The sequence below is a fragment of the Somniosus microcephalus genome, chromosome 18 (assembly GCF_052327205.1).
Source record: "Somniosus microcephalus isolate GS21.2 chromosome 18, FLI_Smic_1.0, whole genome shotgun sequence".
Lineage (NCBI taxonomy): Eukaryota > Metazoa > Chordata > Chondrichthyes > Squaliformes > Somniosidae > Somniosus > Somniosus microcephalus.
Genome location: NC_141004.1, coordinates 66133781 through 66152910, shown reverse-complemented (window position 1 = coordinate 66152910; position 19130 = coordinate 66133781). Strand labels below are relative to the sequence as shown.

Genomic DNA, 19130 nt, shown 5'->3' with positions numbered 1-19130 from the left:
TATGGTTTCTGTTGACATTACGTTGTTTAGCTGTAATGAAAGACTTTTGTGCCAATAAACAGAAGTTTCAATGTGGCATGGTGCATGTGACTAGTTTCAGTGATGCTGGCATTCAGAGGCCCTCAAACATCCAAAGTGCGCATTAGGTAAGACTCTCATCATTCCGCCACAGGGGTCACGACACGAGTCCAGATGAGCCTCTGACGTATGGCCCTTCCACTTTCAGCAGCCCTTCCATCTTCCTCCTCCTCCTCCTCCTCCTACTCTGCCTGCTCTTCCTCCTCATCCTCCTCCTCATCCTCCTCCTCCTCCTCCTCCTCCGCCTGCTCTTACTCCTCCTCCTCCTCCTCCTACTCTGCCTGCTCTTCCTCCTCCTCCTCCTCCTCCGCCTGCTCTTCCTCCTCCTCCTCCTCCTCCTACTCTGCCTGCTCTTCCTCCTCCTCCTCCTCCTCCTCCGCCTCCTCCTCCTCCGCCTGCTCTTCCTCCTCCTCCTCCTCCTCCTCCTCCTCTGCCTGCTCTTCCTCCTCCTCCTCATCCTCCTCCTCCTCCTCCTCTTCCTCCGCCTGCTCTTCCTCCTCCTCCTCCTCCTCCTCCTCCTCATACTCCTCCTCCTCCGCCTGCTCTGCTGGTCGTTGAGGGACAGCTGGAATTGGCTGGGTGCGTCGATTCGCCAAGTTGTGGAGCATGCAGCAGACGACGACGATGTGTCCCACTTGCTGCGGCGAGTACTGCAGGGATCCCCCCGAATCTTCCAGACATTGGAAACGCTTTTTGACAACACCAATAGTGTGCTGTTTACTGTGCCTGGTCGCCTGATGGCCGCTGCTGATCAGCTCTTCTGCTGGGGTGTCGGCCACACGGAGTGTTGTCATCAGCCATGGCCAGAGAGGATAGCCCTTGTCCCCAGTAAGCCAGCCTCGTCTTTGAGGCAGCCCCTCAGAAAGATAACAAACTGAGGTCAACCGCAGGATAAAGGCATCGTGGCTGCACCCTGGGAAATGCGCGGTGACTGCCATGATGATTTGGCGGTGGTCACAGACCAGCTGCATGTTGAGGGAGTGGAACCCCTTGCAGTTGCGGAAGTCCTAAGGATGATGGCATGGCGCCCTCAAAGCCACGTGTGTGCTGTCAGTCGCCCCCTGCACCATGGGGAAGTCCGCAATAGAAGCGACACCCTGCGCGCCCTCCGCCTGCTTGTGCAGGGTCCGAGGGAAGGTAATGAATTGACGCCTTCGCCTATAAAGGGCATCTGTAACTTGCCGGGTGCAACAGTGGACTGCAACCTGAGCGACAGTCGCAATGTCCCCAATGGCTGACTGAAAGGATCCGTTGGCATAAAAATGGAGGCCATCAGTCAGTTTAGCCATCACGGACAGAGAGGTTCTGCAGCGTTCACGTGGCTGCAGATCCTGACCAAGCAGGTGGCACAGATCAGTAACAATGTCCCTCCAGAATCGGAGCCTTCCCAAACACTGCTCCTCCGACATGTCAAGGCTTGGCACCTGCTGCCTAAAGACCCTCGCAGCTTCCCGTCGGATTGGCCGACCTCCATTGCCCCTCCTCCTTCTGGCCAATCCCGGACCTCTCTCCCGCCGTCTCTCTGCCCCTTCACAGTGTTGGGCGATGAGGCCGTCGCCCTCCAAACAAGCTCTCCTTCCGATGCCAGTTGGTCAAAAGGCTTTTAGGTGTAGTGCTGCAAGTGCTTCAGACAGGTTTGAAGGTCCCAAGTACTGTAAAGCTAAATTCCCAGAACTCCGCTCCACATTAGCTTGCCAACTCTCTCTAGCAACAATCGCAATGAGCAGGCCAAGTGGCAGAAGATTCTGCACTAAAGCTGTCCCCTTTAAATAGCGCCCCCCTACTCCGAGAAGGGCCTGTTAGCCCTCCCTCGAACTGTCACTAATAGCGCTGGGCGCTAAGGCTTCAGGCGCCACCCAATATGCGTTCAGGCGCTCCTAAAAGGCGTTGCACACTGAAATGACATCATGATCTGCTTGCGCTCGCGGGCGCGCGCAAACACTTAGCACAGGCGCAAAATGTATAGTCAATATCTGAGTTGTCGCTATCTTCATAGCGAACGCCCCAACATAGGGTATCGCCCCAATTCTAGGTCTCTTTAGGCGCTCAGTGCCGACGCTACCAATCGAATTTCTAGGCCTTTATGTGGCTGGTCCAGTTAAATTTCTGGTCAAAGATGACCTCCCAGGATGTTGATGGTGAGGGATTCGGCGATGGCAATGCCATTGAATATCAAGGGGCAGAGATTAGACTCTCTCTTGTTGGAGATAGTCATTGCCTGGCACTTGTGTGGCGCGAATGTTACTTGCCACTTATCAGCCCAACTCTTGCTGCATGCGGGCATGAGCGTCTGTGTGTGTGCATAGTTTATCGCTATAAATGTTTTCTCTTTGGAGAGCACAAGTTAATGCAGTGAGTTTTATTTTCCAGTTTGGTGCTCAGGGTTACTATACTCTATGTAAATAAAACCCATTAGGACGAGCAGGGAGTGTAGCAGAAGGCTGTTGAAGTGAAGTCCTGTTGCAACCAGAACAATATGAAACCAGAAGCAGGCATGCTCACTGATTGGCTTTGCTTATTTGCTCTGAGCTCAGAGAGATTTTGTTTTGTGAGGAGTGCTATATTACATGTAAGTTGCTGTTTTTACAGACTGTTTTCAACTCTGGGCAGTGCAGTGGCATAGTGCAAAGTAGTAGTTCAGGTTTGTGCCCATGGTTCTCTGTGTGACTTGGCTGAAATTGGTAGCTCACCATTAGAGGCAGACCACAGAATGGAGACACAGATGCAACAAATGCCCTTTTACCTCCTCCCTTCCCACTGTCCAGGGCCCCAAACACTCCTTCCAGGTGAAACAGCAATTTACTTGTACTTCTTGCAATTTAGTATACTGTATTCGCTGCTCATGATGCGGTCTCCTCTACATTGGGGAGACCAAACGCAGATTGGGTGAACGCTTTGCGGAACACCTCCGTTCAGTCCGTAAGGGTGACCCCGAGCTTCCGGTTGCCTGTCACTTTAATTCTCCGCTCCACTCCCACTCGGACTTTTCCGTCCTCGGCCTCTTACACTGTTCCAAACAAGCTCAACGTAGGCTTGAGGAACAACACCTCATCTTTCGATTAGGCACTTTACAGCCTGCCGGACTCAACATCGAGTTCAACAATTTCGGACCATAACATCGGCCCCTATCTTTTTTTTCTTTTTTTCTCTCTCTCTCACATGGCAGCTGTCGATCATTCTGCCAGTGCCATTTACACTTCATCTAGAGCCATCTTTTGTTTCTTAACTTGTCCCAATACCATCTCCTTTTGCCTTGCACCATCATCCCTTTCGCCTCTTAATCTCTGCTGCCTTCCATCCTATCACAGACCTTCCCTTTTGTTCTTTCCTCCCCTCCCCCCTTTCCCTGCCCCTGCACTTGCTTAAAACCCTGTTTCATCTCCAGATTTTTCCAGTTCTGACGAAGGGTCATCGACTTGAAACGTTAACTCTGTTTCTCTCTCCACAGATGCTGCCTGACCTGCTGAGTATTTCCAGCATTTTCTGTTTTTATTACAGAATGCAGGGTAGCTCTCCCACAGGAGTGGAGTGACAATCAAAGCTAGAGTTTCCTGTGTCATATTCTTGGATCTCCTGGGAGCTGGCTTTGGTGTTCGTGGAGGCCTGACACCAGCTCTAAGCCTGGGACCTGGCTTCAGAGTTTGTGGAGAACTGAGTTCAGCTCCCCACCAGGCCTCTCAGCCTGAAATGCTGCAGAGTGTAAGGATGCTAAAGGGGAGCAGATACTCCTTTTAAACTTTCTATTCAACTTTTCCAGTCACTTTCAATGCCCAGCCTTTACCCAAAAGCTGATGATCTGGTCAAGTCCATTAAAAACTCTGTGGATTTTTTAAAATATTATTAGACAATCCATATAGATTGGAATGAAAAAGTTTCTTGTAAAGCATTCAGTGGAAGGGACATATGCAAAGTTGTTTTTGTAATCTTTTCTTTTCCCACCCACAGTTTATGTAGAAGGTAGGAGCGGTGGTGTACTGTTTGACCAACGTGAGGTTAAGTTTGTGGTCGGGGAAGGAGAAGACCAAGACATTCCCATAGGAGTTGACAAAGCCTTGGAGAAAATGCAGAGAGGCGAGCATTGTATTCTCCATCTGAAGCCTAAGTAAGTGTGAGGCTAACAAGTTGGTAATTGGAGGACAATGTACCTGACAGAAAGAGCTGCCTCTTTGTATTTCAATCTCTCTGCATTCCCTGCTTCTGAAAGGTGGGGATTCCACCACCTTGAGAAGTCCCTACATTGTGCCGCCATGGCCAAACAAGGAGCAAGACAGGCTGTCATTTATGTAGCAGCTTATAACCTCCCAAAACATCTCAAAACACCTGCAATTACATTTTGTTGAAGCACTGCAATTGTTAAGTGTTCAAGTGCAGCAGCTATAATGTTCCCCAGCAAGGCCCCACAAACAGCCAGGAGATAAATGGCCAGTTTTTTTGGTATTGTTGGTTGAGGGAGGAATGTTGGCCAGGACACCCAGAACTCTCCGCTCCACTTAACATAGAATCACAGAATGGTTACAGTACAGAAGGAGGCCCTTTGGCCCATCGAGCCCGTGCCGGCTCTCTGCAAGAGCACTTCAGCTAGTCCCACTCCCCCGCCCTTTCCCCGTAGCCCTGCAAATTATTTTCCTTCAGGTAACTTATCCAACTCCCTTTTGAAAGCCACGATTGAATCTGCCTCCACCACCTTTTCAGGCAATTCATTCCAGATCCTAGCCACTCGCTGCGTAAAAAGTTGGATGAGCTCACGTTTAGGGAGGATGGACAATGGACAATGGACGATGGCAGGACGGCCATCAAGCATTGGAATAGCCGAGTCTGGAGGTAACAAAAGCATTGATGAGGGTTTCAGCAGCAGGATGAGCAGAGGCAAGGGTAAAGACGGGCAATGTTACAGTGGTCATAATGTTGTTGAAAAATAGGATGCCGATGTTGCGAACAGTCTGGTTCAGCCAAAGACAGTGGCCAGGGTGGGGGATGGAATCAATGGCTAGAGTACGGAGTTTGCAGCAGGGGCTGAAGACAATGGTCTTCCCATTATTTAATTAGAAGAAATTGTGGCTCATCCAAGGCTGGATGTCGGACAAGCAGGCTGACAACACAGAGGCAGTGAATGTGTCGCGAGAGGTGGTGGTGAGGTAGAGCTGGGTGTCCTCAGCGTACATGTGGAACCTGACCTCATGGCTTCAAATGATGTCACCCAGGGGAAGCATGTAGATGAGAAATAGGAGGGGGGTCAAGGATAGATCCTTGGGGGACTCCAGAAGTAACAGTGTGGGAATGGGAAGAGAAGCCATTGCAGGATACGATTGGATTGGTAAGAGTGGAAAGAGTGGCAGCCTCACTGAACTGAGGAGAGGCGTTGGAGGAGCACTCAAAGGATGAGGACAATGATCACTCTGACTAACTTGGCCAATATTTAGTGCACTCTAACCTTCTACATGAAGACTTCCTAAGATGGCATTCCTTAGTTTAGGAAGGGACAACCAGTGCATCCCAAGCACTAATCCTGTCATAGGATGAAGGCATGGAAAAGGATGCCTGGTTGACTCATTTTACTATATCAAGTATAACTTCAATCCAAGATTATTGATCCCAATGGTGAATATACTACATTTTTTCGATTGTGTCTGATCATTCTGCTACCCCTTACCCTCCCTCCCCCTCCTCTTTCTGTGAAGAGCTAAGTGGCTGGTCCCCAGGAGAAGCTTTGTTCCTGCGGCTCCCCCTCACCCACCCCACGTCTGGGAGTTAAATACCAACAGGTTTAACTGCTGGAAGTTCCTCTGCCCCGGCATATGTTTTTGTTTTTTCTTTCTTTCGCCCTTCCTTGTCAGATAACTGAGCACAGAACATTTCGAACTCTTTCAAGGCTGTGCTGTTTTTGCCCAAGTTCCACCAGCTGCAAAGAATTATTTGTTATTTTTGGGACCACACGTATTGCAGGGAGGGGAGGCTGTGCACTCAACATACGGTGCACACTGGGCCTTTCGAACCCCCCACCCCCGCCCCAGCTATTCCTCACTGCGATCCATGCCCTGCAGCAGTCAGAAAGCAGTCGGAAGAATACCCATCCAAATAATGAAGGAAAGGGTTTGGGAAATGTTGAAAACTAGCGTGAGACCCATGGCATCTGGGCAAGGGACGGGGAGCAGCTAATGTCGTTGTGTACTTGTTTTGTTTTTATTAAAATTTAAAAAAAGACTTAAATTATTTGTTCTAGATATGGCTTTGGAGGTCTTGGAAAACCTGGACTCAACGTTCCGCCAAATGCAGAGCTAGATTATGAAATATTGCTGAAGAACTTTGAGAAGGTGAGGGAGGAGGCCGGTTATTCGTCCCCTCATAGTAAGAAGAAGCTGGAGTGATTAATCTTTAACCTGATAATACTGCTGAATAAATAGGAAGTGCCAGTGGCAGAACATGTACTATGGTTGACTGCAAAGGGTTCATTTGCATTCATTTATATGAACATAAGAACAGGAGCAGGCCGTACAGCCCCTGAAGCCTGTCCCGCCATTCAATTAGATCATGGCTGATCTGCACGTCAACTCCATTTGCCTGCCTTTGCGCCATATCGCTTACGTAACAAAAATCTATCAATCACAATTGTTAATTATAATTCGTCATCAGCATCCACAGCTTTTTTGGGGAGAGAAGTCCAGATTTCCACTACCCTTTGTGTGAAAAAATGCTTCCTGATTTCACTCCAAATGGCCTGGCTCTAATGTTAAGATTGCTTCACTTTGTTCTTGATTCCCCCACCAGAGGAAATAGTTCCTCTGTATCTGCCTTATCGAATCCCTTTATCATTTTAAATACCTCAGTTAGATCACCCAACTTTCTAAATTCCAGAGAATACCAGCCAGGTTTATGTAACCTGTCCTCGTAATTTAACCCTTTAAGCCCTGGCATCATCCTGGTGAATCTGCGCTGCACCCCTTCCGAGGCCGATATATCTTTCCTGAGGTGCGGTGCCAAAAACTGAACACAGTGCTCCAGATGAGGTCTGATCAAAGGCTCTATACAACTGAAGCATAACTTCCTCCCCTTTATATTCCAATCCCCTTGAGATAAAGGCCAACATTCCATTAGCCTTTGTGTGCACGTGGCTCGAAGTGCAAGACGAACCTTGGACACTCAAAGCCTTTAACCAGTTCTGTATCATTATAATCCTGCACCATTGTATAGTTCAGATATACCACACACCGGGAAGATTCAGTGGTGCATTCTTTCTGCTTCCACGGAATTGGGGCATTTCTCCAGCATGGCAAGACTTCCACCCACCAAGAAAGTTGCGCCCCTGACCCCAGCCTCTGGCCTCGTGCTATTACCATCTTTCTTGTGGTCTGCCCAGCCTCTGCCATGGGAGTGAGCGCATCTGTTCAGTGTAGGGTTTATTCTGGAGAAGCTGGTGCAAAGTTTGTGTGTGTGCGTACGTGTGCATGACTTGCGATGGGCAGTTTGAACTGTGGCGACACTACATTGCTTTATTTTACCAAACAGGCTAAAGAATCCTGGGAAATGAGCACTCAAGAGAAACTGGAGCGAGCGGCTATCGTCAAGGAGAAGGGAACGTTCTATTTTAAGGTACTTGTGTGGAAAGAGCTACCTCCAACAGAACTGGTGCTCCTGCTATTCATGAGCTGACTTTACTGTATGACAGTTCAGTTTAAGTGTTAAGAGTTTATTAATTGCCATCATCGCCCTCCCCACTTTAAAATCTGTGGTAAGGTGCTGGTGTCCTAGGGTAAATGCTCCAACGGAATGATGATGGACAGTGTTGCAGCCAATTGGGCCATCGCAGGATGCAAATAATTGGGCTTCTTGCCCGTTATTGCCTACAAGCTGACTCGAGGTCTCAAGTGTGCTGCCATGGAGAGAAGCCAAATAGGGTTTAGACCAATCTCATAAGGAGGGAAATGATTGGCCAGTCACCTCTGCCTACTTTCACTCAGCCTCTGGTGTCCAACTACAGAGTGGCATTGGCAGATCCCGGGAATAGGTCTCAAGCTCCTCCTCACATCCCAGGGTTCATGGTGTGGGATAAGTCCATAAATGAAAACTCAAATGACATCACAGACCAATGGCTGCAGGTTATTCCTGTGCACTTTGTATATTGGACTCCTCAAGGGTTGCATTGGTGTATGAGGTTCCTGTGTGTTTGGGAAGGTACGGTAAGGTGAGGTGGGGGGGCGGTTTCTCTGGACAATCCATTGATGATTCGGTCAACCATATTATAAGAAAAATCATATTTGGCAGTTAACAAACGGGCAAGTTCGAAAAGACATTCAGTACTCAAAAGGGTTAATCTGCGCAGTTTCATTTCAGTGGTTCTACAAGCAGTACTGAAGTAAAGAAACCTTCATATAAGACAACTGTCAAGCATGCCCCAGAAGGTTCCACTGAAGGAAAATAAAATGTTTTTAGAAGCTGCATTTTAGCAGTTGATTTGGTAAATGTAACTTCTTTTGGGGACAAACGCTAAATAAACGTAGCCATAACTGGGACTCTCCGAAACCATCCACTCATTTTAAATGTTTCTGCCTTAAGTTTCTGTGCAATAAACAATGGAAGAAAGTAACATTTAATTGGGTTCAGCACTGCCCTATTTGGTTCTAATAGACTCTAGCCGCACCTCATAACTGATCAACTGGTTGAAGCCGATGACCGCCACTGGGAAAAATACATTATTTTTCTTGTAAAACAGGCAAGCTAACACATGGGTTGAACAGTTGAACATGTATGGACTTGAACCAAAGGGACACCTCTCCCTGCCCTATCAGTTAGGGAATTGTGTTGATGATGAGGAGACTCTAAGAAGGGAGAATAAAATAAAATAAAGGAGGGTGATCCTGTCTAAATAGTTTTAAACCTTCTCCCTGAGTGGTTAGAATTTTGTTGATTGTATGTTACTGAAGCAACCCACAGTGAAATAAGGAAATGCCAGAATGGATCGCACGTGTGTGAGTTAACATATGAACATATGAAAAATGACAGACATAAAAGACCCTCTGGTCCATTCAGCCTGTTCCACACAACAGCGATGCTTTGTGTATCACAATATATGCCCTCCCCATCCCGCCCAAAACTATGTGAGCTCCTGGGAGAGACGAAAAAACAGATTAAAAACCCAGGCTAATTTGGGAATTTAAAAAATCTGAAAAATTCCTCTCCGACCTCCTTAGGCTATGCAGTAAGTCTCCATATTGGTGCGTGCAGTTCTAAATGTGTCCCATTTCCCGGAATTTTTCTCACTACCAGGCCGGCAAATACAAGCAGGCTCAGATCCAGTACAGGAAGATTGTGGCTTGGCTGCAGCAGGAATACTGCCTGACACAGGAGGACAGTCGGAGTGCCAAAGCCCTCGTCCTGGCAGCGCATCTCAACGTGGCCATGTGCAACCTGAAACTGAATGAGTACCAGAAGGCCATGGAGAGCTGTGACAAGGTGAGGAGTGCGCAGCGCCAGGTCGACCCTCTGTAGTGGAGTGGGTGACTCTAATAATGGCTCAGTCAGGCGAGTGCCTTTACATAGGATTTACAGCACAGAACCAGGTCATTCGCCGGTGTTTATGCTCCACACCAGCCTCCTCCCACTCCATTTACTTCAGTTGGGGTCATTTTCAGAGGTTTTAAATGGAGAGCGGCGTACAAACTCGGGGCTAAATGAAGTGGCCCATTTGGGGTCATTTTCGGAAGACAGCGCTGGTTTGCAGTGAATCTCAACCATCGCCAGTACATTTCACACAGTCCCAGGGAGTACAACCACCATCGCCTGATAATCACTGACACAGGTGGAGTTCAAATACCAGGGACATGGATTAAAGAATTACTCACAGAGTAACCGAGTGGTAGAATACATCACCAGGAAAGGACATTGAACCTGACAATATGGAGTGAAAAGAACAGATGGATGTCTTTCTGAAGAGGATATGGTGGGACGTTGGGATAAATTATATCCAAAAGGTTTTTTTTGGGGGGGTGAGTTGTTGTTGGCCAGACTGTAAAGGACTCCTGGCTGAGAGAGTGGGTTCAGAAGATACCTTGCCCACTCACCCAAGTGGCGGCTGGCACACCTTCTCATGCACTCAACCCAAATGATTCAAGGCTTCTCTGCTCTCAACAGCTCCGAGCCCACCCATCCTTCCTGGCCCAAATGCGCAAGATCACCTGCCCCATGTGTTGGTCATTTGTGATTCAGTCCAACTTACTAGCATGACTGACTGATTGCTGTTCAGTGGGTAACACTCTCATCTCCAAGTCAGAAGGTTGTGGGTTCAAGTCCCACTCCAGGAATTTGGATGATCAGCCAGGATCTCATTGAATGGCGGAGCAGGCTCGAAGGGCCGAATGGCCTACTCCTGCTCCTATCTTCTATGTTTCTATAATCTAGTCTGGCACTCCAGTGCAGTGCTGAGGGAGTGCCGCACTGTCGGAGGTGCCGTCTTTCGGATGAGACGTTAAACCGAGGTCCCGTCTGCTCTCTTAGGTGGACGTAAAAGATCCCATGGCACTACTTGAAGAAGAGCAGGGGAGAATAAGGGAGTGAGAAATTGAGGAGAGGAGTGAGAGAGAGAGAAGGAAAAAAAGAGTAAAAGAGAATGAGAAATAAAGAGAGTAAGATGAGGAGAAAGACATGCAGGAGAAAAATAGAAACTAGTGCAGTAGAAAGAGAGATTTTTTTTGTAGACTTACCAGTAGTGCCCTGAGTTAGAGGGCAGAAGAAACTGAGAACCTTTTGATGGGGCTCTGCCCAAAAAGTTGGAAAATTATTGAGAGAAATTGTGGACTTAAAAATATAAAGAACAAACGTATTGGAACAGTCTGCGATAGAATTAGTTGATGACAATATCGATCGTCAGAAGGCATTTGATATGGTTCTTCACAAGGGGCATGTGGCTGAAGTAAAAGTTCATGGGATTGAAGGAGCATGTCGTAAGTTGGATAAATCATCAAGGATAACAGGGAGCAGTGGGTAGATATCAACGACGCTACAACTGTTGAAAGCCTGTAGAGATTGACATGGTTCCAATTATTTATAAGAGTGCGCTAAAGAAATATCCATCTTGTGGTAAGGGGTAAGCCATTTAGGACTGAGATGAGGAGGAATTTCTTCACCCAGAGAGTGGTGAACCTGTGGAATTCTCTACCACAGAAGGCAGTTGAGGCCAATTCATTAAATATATTCAAAAAGGAGTTGGATATATTTCTTAAGGCTAAAGGGATCAAGGGATATGGGGAGAAAGCAGGGACAGGGTACTGAGTTTGGATGATCAGCCATGATCTCATTGAATGGCGGTACAGGCTCAAGGGGCCGAATGGCCTGCTCCTGCTCCTATCTTCTATGTTTCTATGTGTGACAAAGGAGGAAGTTCAGAAAACTTGCCAACTGAGCAGATAAAAAGCAGATGGAATTTGATACTGAGAGACACATATCCGTGTAGGAATAAATGAGGAACTGCACCATGGGCAGGCTGGGGGACCTACTTTGCTTCAACCTTCTGAATAAATATGAGAACTGGATGATTGAACTGCGCTATGTTTCTGGATGTGATTAGAGTTTAAGAGTGAGAATCTGCGGCTGTATTTATTTTAACAAGGTTCGCAGCAGATTAAGGAAACACTTCTGAGAATGTATAGGTTGCTTCTCCTGGTTGTTCTGTTTCAGTTGATTATGATTTCCGTGCCCTGCGGTTACAAGGGGTTTTGCCGCTGTTACAGCTCATCTGTGCGCCCATGTGTCCATGCTCTGTTCAGCCAGGCATAATCCCGGACTGCAGTAGCCTTATTAAGGGATATGGGGCAAAGGCGGGTATATGGAGTTAGGTCACAGATCAGCCATGATCTCATTCAATGGCGGAACAGGCTCGAGGGGCTGAATGACCTACTCCTGTTCCTATGTTCCACTGAGAGACCTAGGAGAAAGGCCAATAAGGACTCGGGACACAAGTTATGCAGAACAGTTACTTTAAGCAACTCAAACACCCTTCACCGACATAGTTTGCACCAACCATTATTATGGGTCTGACCTCTGAACTCCTACGTAGAACATTATTATAGGTCTCATAAAGGTCTGACCTCTGAACTCCTACTCATTCCCTTTCCTGCTGCCTTTAGCCTGTCACCGGAACCCCTTGATCGGACTGTGCTCATGTCAGATACAAAACGTGGACAAGACAGGGCTCAACGGGACAAATGGTCTCCTTCAGTGCTGTAACGAGCCTATGATTCCATGAAGACCAATGCAAGACAGCCCATAACGCAGAACGGGCACCAAGATTGAAAAGAGTAGCAGAGAAGATAAGGCAAATCAAACAATAGTGGTTGGCCTTTAAAAACCTGAAGATAGCAGGAGCAAGGGTTTCCACAGTTTGAAAGTCCTGGGGAAAACTAGTTTAGAGTAGGGGACGGTGGGGTCATTTTCGACTTTGCTGCCTTGGGGTTAAGCTGGTGGAGCCGATCGACCGCCCTTTACGGAACATGCCTAATCTTCATTCATTGATTTAAATAGTGAAGTTCAGGAGATTTGTATAACAGGCGGCCGATCCGCAACCTTTACCCATGGCCGAGAATTCAGCATTGGTCCTATGGTGGAAGCTGGCTGCAGGGCTCCTTTCAGTAAATGGCGCAGTCTCCTTGCTAAACTGGAGCCCGTGGAGGCATCTCCCCTTCAGTCATCGGCAGGAATGTGTTCCATGGCTTTTAGATATGATCGGTGGCATTAAAGAAGATGTGGGACAATGCAGCTCTGATCTCCCCATGACATAGAAAGAAAGACTTGCATTTATATAGTGCCTTTCTCGACCAAGGACATCCCAATACACTTTACAGCCAATTAAGTACTTTTTTGAAGTGTAGTCACTGTTGTAATGTAGGGCAACATGGCAACTAATATGCACATAGCAAGCTCCCTCAAACAGCAATATAATGACCAGATCATTTTTTTTTAGTGATGTCAGTTGAAGGATAAATATCGGCCAGGATACGGGGAGAACACCCCTGCTCTTCTTCAAAATAGTGCCATGGAATCTTTACATCCACCTGAGAGGGCAGACTGGGTCTCGATTTAACGTCACATCCAAAAGTCGGCACCTCCAACAATGCAGCACTCCCTCAGTACTGCGCTGGGGTGTCAGCCTGGATTATGTGCTCAAATCTCTGGAGTGAGTCTTGGACCCACAACCTTCTGACTCAGAAGCGAGAGTGCTACCACTGAGCCGCGCCTTTTATCTTGTACAACTGTGCAATCGGGGGGCTTTAAAAGCAAATCCCATCAATAATTTTGCATTGGATTGTCACTCAGCACTGGATTCTCTAACTTGCAGTTTGATGGCCTGTTGCTGCCTGATCTGGAATGAAAGCTCGTATTCTTGGAGCCATTTTACAGATCCTGCGTTCTGTAAGGCATTTCCTTGTGATTACTTTATTTACAGTGGCCTTCCAGTGATCACAGTAGTATCAATAAAACAAAGACAAGGAAGGTAACGAAAGAGAGAATAGTTAGAGGCTGAAGGTGAGAGAGGGATTGCCTATCAGACAATGAGCTTCTGTGGCAGTACCTCCCAAACCAGTGACCTCCACCATCTAGAAGGAAAAGGGCAGCAGGCGCATGAGATCACCATCATCGCCAAGTTTGCTGCAGATAATACAAAGCCCTGGTTAGGCCACACCTGGCATGCTGTGTACAGCTCTGGGCACCACACCTTAGAAAGGATAGTTTGGCCTTGGAAGGAGTGTGGCACAGATTCACCAGAATGTTACCAGGGCTCCAAGGGTTAGAGGGAGCACGGTGGCATAGTGGTTAGCACTGTTGCCTCACAGCGCCAGGGACCCGGGTTCGAATCCGGCCTCGGGTGACTGTCTGTGTGGAGTTTGCACATTCTCCCCGTGTTTGCGTGGGTTTCCTCCGGGTGCTCCGGTTTCCTCCCACAGTCCAAAGATGTGCGGGTTAGGTTGATTGGCTATGATAAATTGACCCTTAGTGTTAGGGGGATTAAATACGCGGGGATAGGGTGGGATATGTGTTGGTGTTGGTGTTGGTGTAGGGGTTACGGGGATCGGGTGGGATATGTGTCGGTGCAGGCTTGATGGGCCGAAATGGCCTCTATCTGCACTGTGGGGTTTCTGTGATTCTGTGATTACGAGGAGAGATTACATAAACTAAGCTTGTATTCCTGGAATATAGAAGGTCAAGGGGTGATTTGATTGAGGTTTTTAGGATTTTGAAAGGAATTGATTGGGTAGATAGAGAATCTTTTTCCACTGGTGGGGGAGTCTAGGACAGGGGGACAATAACCTTAAAATCAGAGCCAGGCCATTCAAGAGAGAAGTTAAGAAACACTTCTTCACACAAAGGGTGGTAAACGTGAGGAACTCTGTCCCACAAAAAGCAGTACATGCTAGCTCAATTAATCATTTTAAATCTGAGAGCGATAGATTTTTGCTAGACCAGGGTAAAAAAGGGATACGGAACCAAGGCAGGTGAATGGAGTTAAAATACAGATCAGCCACGATCTCATTGAATGGTACAGGCTCGAGGGGCTGAATGGCCTGCTCCTGTTCTTAATTTTCTATGAAAGTCACACAGCATCCTGACTTGGACATATATCGGTGTTCCTTTAGCATCACTGAGCCAAAATCCTGGAACTCCCTCCCTAACAGCACTGTGGGAGCACCTTCACCACACGGACTGCAGCGGTTCAAGAAGGTGGCTCATCACCACCTTCTCGAGGGCAATTAGGGGTGGGCAACAAATGCCAGCCTTGCCAGCGATGCCCACATCCCCAGAATGAATCATTAAAAGAGCTTTGTCTTGTACCCTGCCCAGGAGTGTGACAGAGGTGCTGCAAGAGCCTCCCCAGACATGGGAGCAGAATTTAAGTCTTGGACAGAATTGGGTGGAATAGAGTCCTAAGAATTTTTGAGGGAATTAAATTGTTTTGGCTGCTGGTAATGTATTTTAGACCTTTTTTTTTACACTTGCATAATTGATGTCTTCATGAGATACAATCAGTTTTGGAATTAAATGACACAGTAAATGCCGTTAATATACAGTTCATTTACAGTAAGGGTGTAAAACTCAACCTTCATTTCTATGTACGTGCAGGCATTAGAGATTGACAGAGCCAATGAGAAAGCGCTGTACAGACGCGGTGAGGCAAGGCTTTGTGTTAATGAGTTTGATCTGGCAAAGGCAGACTTCCAGAAGGTGCTTCAGGTCAACCCTGAAAACAAGGCCGCAAAGACTCAAATTGTCCTGTGCCACAACAGGATGAAAGAGCACCACGAGAAGAACAAAAAGATTTACGCCAACATGTTCCAAAAGTTTGCAGACAGAGACTCAAAGGTGCGTGGAAAGGGGTCAGGAGGAATGACTAAAGAAAGAAAGGCTTGACTTTATACAGCGCCTTTCACGACCTCAGGAAACCCAAAGCATGTTACAGCCAATGAAGTACTTTTGAAGCGTAGTCACTGTTGTATTGTAGGATTCATGTAATGTTTATGGTACTTGCTGTCCTTTAGAAACTGTATTATCATGGGCACTGCCCAATGCGGTAATTCCCCGGTTCTCTCGAATGCTCGCCCTGGCTCAGTGCTAGCGCACTCCCGCTGACTCAGAAGCTCATGGGATCTTCCTCCAACTCCAGAGACTTGGGCCGGAATTGTCCCCTAAAAAAAACTGGTGGGTTTGGCACGTGGGGGCAGTTAAATTGTTAAACATAGGATTCCTGACCTGATCCCACCTCCAACCTGCCCACTTCCGGTTTTAATGGAGGCGGGATGGGGAGGACAACCAGCCCGCTGCCAGGGGGTGGAACGTCAATTTAAATATTATAATGAGGCTGGAAGCCTCTTTTTTAACCTCCATTTTGAATTTAACTGCATGTGGACGGGTTTCACACGATGCGTGAAACCTGACAGTTAAACCGAGGCTGGGTCTGCTGCATCCAGGAGGTAAGTGGCTTTATACCTGCCTCCTGGCCATCCCAGGCCTCTGATCACCATCCCAGGACTTCGATCCCCATCCCAGGCGTCCAATTCCCATCCCAGGCCTCCGATCGCCATCCCAGGCCTCCGATCCCCATCCCAGGCCTCCGATCGCCATCCCAGGCCTCCGATCGCCATCCCAGGCCTCCGATCCCCATCCCAGGCCTCCGATCCCCATCCCAGGCCTCCAATCGCCATCCCAGGCCTTCGATCCCCATCCCAGGCCTTCGATCCCCTTCCCAGGTCTCCGATTCCCTTCCCAGGCCTCCGATCCCCATCCCAGACCTCCGATCCCCATCCCAGGCCTCCGATCCCCATCCCAGGCCTCCGATCCCCATCCCAGGCCTCCGATCGCCATCCCAGGCCTCCGATCCCCATCCCAGGCCTCCGATCCCCATCCCAGGCCTCCGATCCCCATCCCAGGCCTCCGATCGCCATCCCAGGCCTCTGATCCCCATCCCAGGCCTCGGATAGCCATCCCAGGCCTCCGATCCCCATCCCAGGCCTCCGATCCCCATCCCAGACCTCCGATCGCCATCCCAGGCCTCCGACCGCCATCCCAGGCCTCCGACCACCATCCCAGGCCTCCGATCGCCATCCCAGGCCTCCAATAACCATCCCAGGCCTCCGATCACCATCCCAGGCCTCCGATAACCATCCCAGGCCTCCGATCACCACCATGAGGCCTCCCCCACCACCCCACCGATGATGCTGAGACCAGCCACAATCCTCCAGTGGCCGGCCCTCATCCTCTCACCCCCGCTGCAAATCCCCCCCTCGCCGATGCTCCGACTGACCCCCCCTGTCGACTCCCCCGACACCGCCCCCCACCCCCGTGATCCCTGATCCTCCATTCCCGATTCCCACCCCCAGCACGATCCCTCCTCCAGACCGACCCCTTGCTTCCTCTCCACCTCTGCAGGCCTACCCGCCCGTAGCCTCTCAAGCTGGCCGGCTGCAGGTGGGAATCCGAGGCCTCATGTGCAAATCAGGCCCTGCCGTTAAAGTTGGCAGGGCCTGTGGAAAACCCGAGTTTCCCACCCACCTCGGAGACCTCTCAACGCCCCCCCCCGCCACCCCCACAACCCGCCTACCTGGAGAAAATTCTGGCCTTGAACGTATAATCAAGCCTAACACTTCAATGGTGTGCTGAGGGAGTGCTGCACTGTCAGAGGTGAACTTAAACCGAGGCTGTTTGTGGGAGCTTGCTGTGCGCAAATTGGCTGCCGCCTTTCCTGCAAGACAACTGTGACTACTCTTCAAAAGTACTTCATTGGCTATGAAATGCTTTATAAATGCAAATTCTTTCTTTTAGTGGATAAATGCTTTAAATGTGTGATTGAGACAGAGACCATTGCATCTATTAATGGAAGAATAGATAAATAGTTAAAGCTGAGGCATATACAGGACTATGGGAAAGAGCAGGGCAGCGGAATTAATTTTGGATTGCTCTAACAAAGAGCTCACACAGAGACAATGGGCTGAATGGCCTCCTTCTATGCTTCTGAGTATTTTATTTAGAACATTTCCCCAGGACATGCACCTAGCCTCTGCTTCTATCCCCCCTCACCCCTCAACCCCCTCCCCATCACTAGGCCATGCACCGAGCCTGTGATTCCCCCTCCTGTCCCGAGGGCATGAGCGTACACTTTGTCCCCTTTCAACCACCCCGTTCATGAACGCCAATCAACCACGTGTAAAGAAACATTCAGCCAACTAATGTTAGGCAACCGGTTTTATCTGATTGGATCGAGTGTGAAAGTCGCTTTCACAAACAGCTGGCTAATTGTAGATGGCTTTTTCTGTCCCAATTTTTCCCATGAAAATAAGCAGATGCTAAAGTCCCAGCTCCGTTGCCGTGGAGCGGTCGGATGTAAGTTAGCCTCTGCGCCTCCCTTACTCCCAAGTTCTCAATCTCAGCTGTGCTGCGGCAGGAGGGAACTGAGCAAAGGTCGGGCAAGGTCATCGCTGGCTGCTCTGGTTCGCCTCCTGATGGCTGGTTTCAGAATACGATCAGAAAGAACCAGTTGACAAGTCACTCGCCTGCCCTCTGAGCGATGGACGGAGTGTGGAGTAGGGAGAAGAGTAGGGGTGGGGGGGGAGTGCCTGAATTCTGACATTTCCTTTGCGATTTAAAATGGCTTCTTCTAATCCACTGCCCATGTCTTGCAGGGAGCAAGCAGTAAATCGTGGAGGGAGAAGGAAAGCATTATATTTAACGAGGTGGAAGAGGACTCCCCTGAAGAAAAACGACCTAGGGAAGCAGAATGAAGGGCAAACGCCTGCGTCTGAAGGATGAAGCAACTGGGATCTGAGTCGGCTACACATTGCACCCCAGCAACTCAGTGCAGAACAGTGCCCCATTTTAAGAGGGCAAGTCTGCCCAAAAAAAAGGAACAAAGGAATTATTATAGCCGGAGATCTCTCCAAGTGCAGTGCGCGGCAAGTCATTGCGAGCTGTGAGTCGCAGACTCCCCCAAGGAGCCACAGTAAAGCTTCATAACCTTGAGTGAAAATGTTTTTCCTAATCCTAAGCATTCCAGAACCTAACAGAAATAAAGGTTACAATCCTCCTACTGTGGCTATTGATTTTAGTCCGTGAGTGAAGAGAGCAGCGGCCCTGAGATTAGCCTCTGTAGTAATGGAGTAGCTTTCTGCATCGACTCCACAAAGCATTCAGCCCCAGAGCAAGGCTCCGTCCTTTTAGTCAGAAGGATGGTGTTTTCACTTGTTCCATTACTAGAAAGCTGGGCCTCTCAAAACCAATTGTATATAAACTGACGATATCTCTGAAGAGTTATCCTTATTAACAGGGTCAGTGGCAATCCAGGATATATTTTGACACAATCTTGATTGGTAAAATGTCTAGGGAACTTCCATTATTTACAAATGCTTGGGCACTGTGCCTGCTTCTGTAATAAAAAGCATGTTTCACACTAGCAACAGGAGGAAACATTAACACAAAACACTTTCAGCAAATGCCTCCCCTGTCTGCTCACTGGCTGTCCCCCCCTGTCAAATCTCCCTGTCTGCTCACTGGTCGTCCTCCCCTGTCAAATCTCCTTG

The 19130-nt window shown here is 48.6% G+C and overlaps 1 protein-coding gene across 1 annotated transcript in view; it reads left to right on the top strand.

Annotated features, from left to right (window-relative positions):
* The window catches only part of LOC147105336 (peptidyl-prolyl cis-trans isomerase FKBP5-like), a 395766-nt gene extending 377129 nt beyond the window's left edge, over positions 1-18637 (top strand). Inside the window, exons 5-10 of the mRNA XM_086011608.1 lie at positions 4024-4180; positions 6299-6389; positions 7582-7665; positions 9340-9525; positions 15184-15423; positions 18237-18637. Of these exons, the coding sequence (XP_085867734.1) occupies positions 4024-4180; positions 6299-6389; positions 7582-7665; positions 9340-9525; positions 15184-15423; positions 18237-18335 (857 nt within the window). The 3' untranslated portion in view covers positions 18336-18637. The remainder of the gene's footprint in view (positions 1-4023; positions 4181-6298; positions 6390-7581; positions 7666-9339; positions 9526-15183; positions 15424-18236) is intronic.
* The last annotated feature ends 493 nt before the right edge of the window (positions 18638-19130 follow it).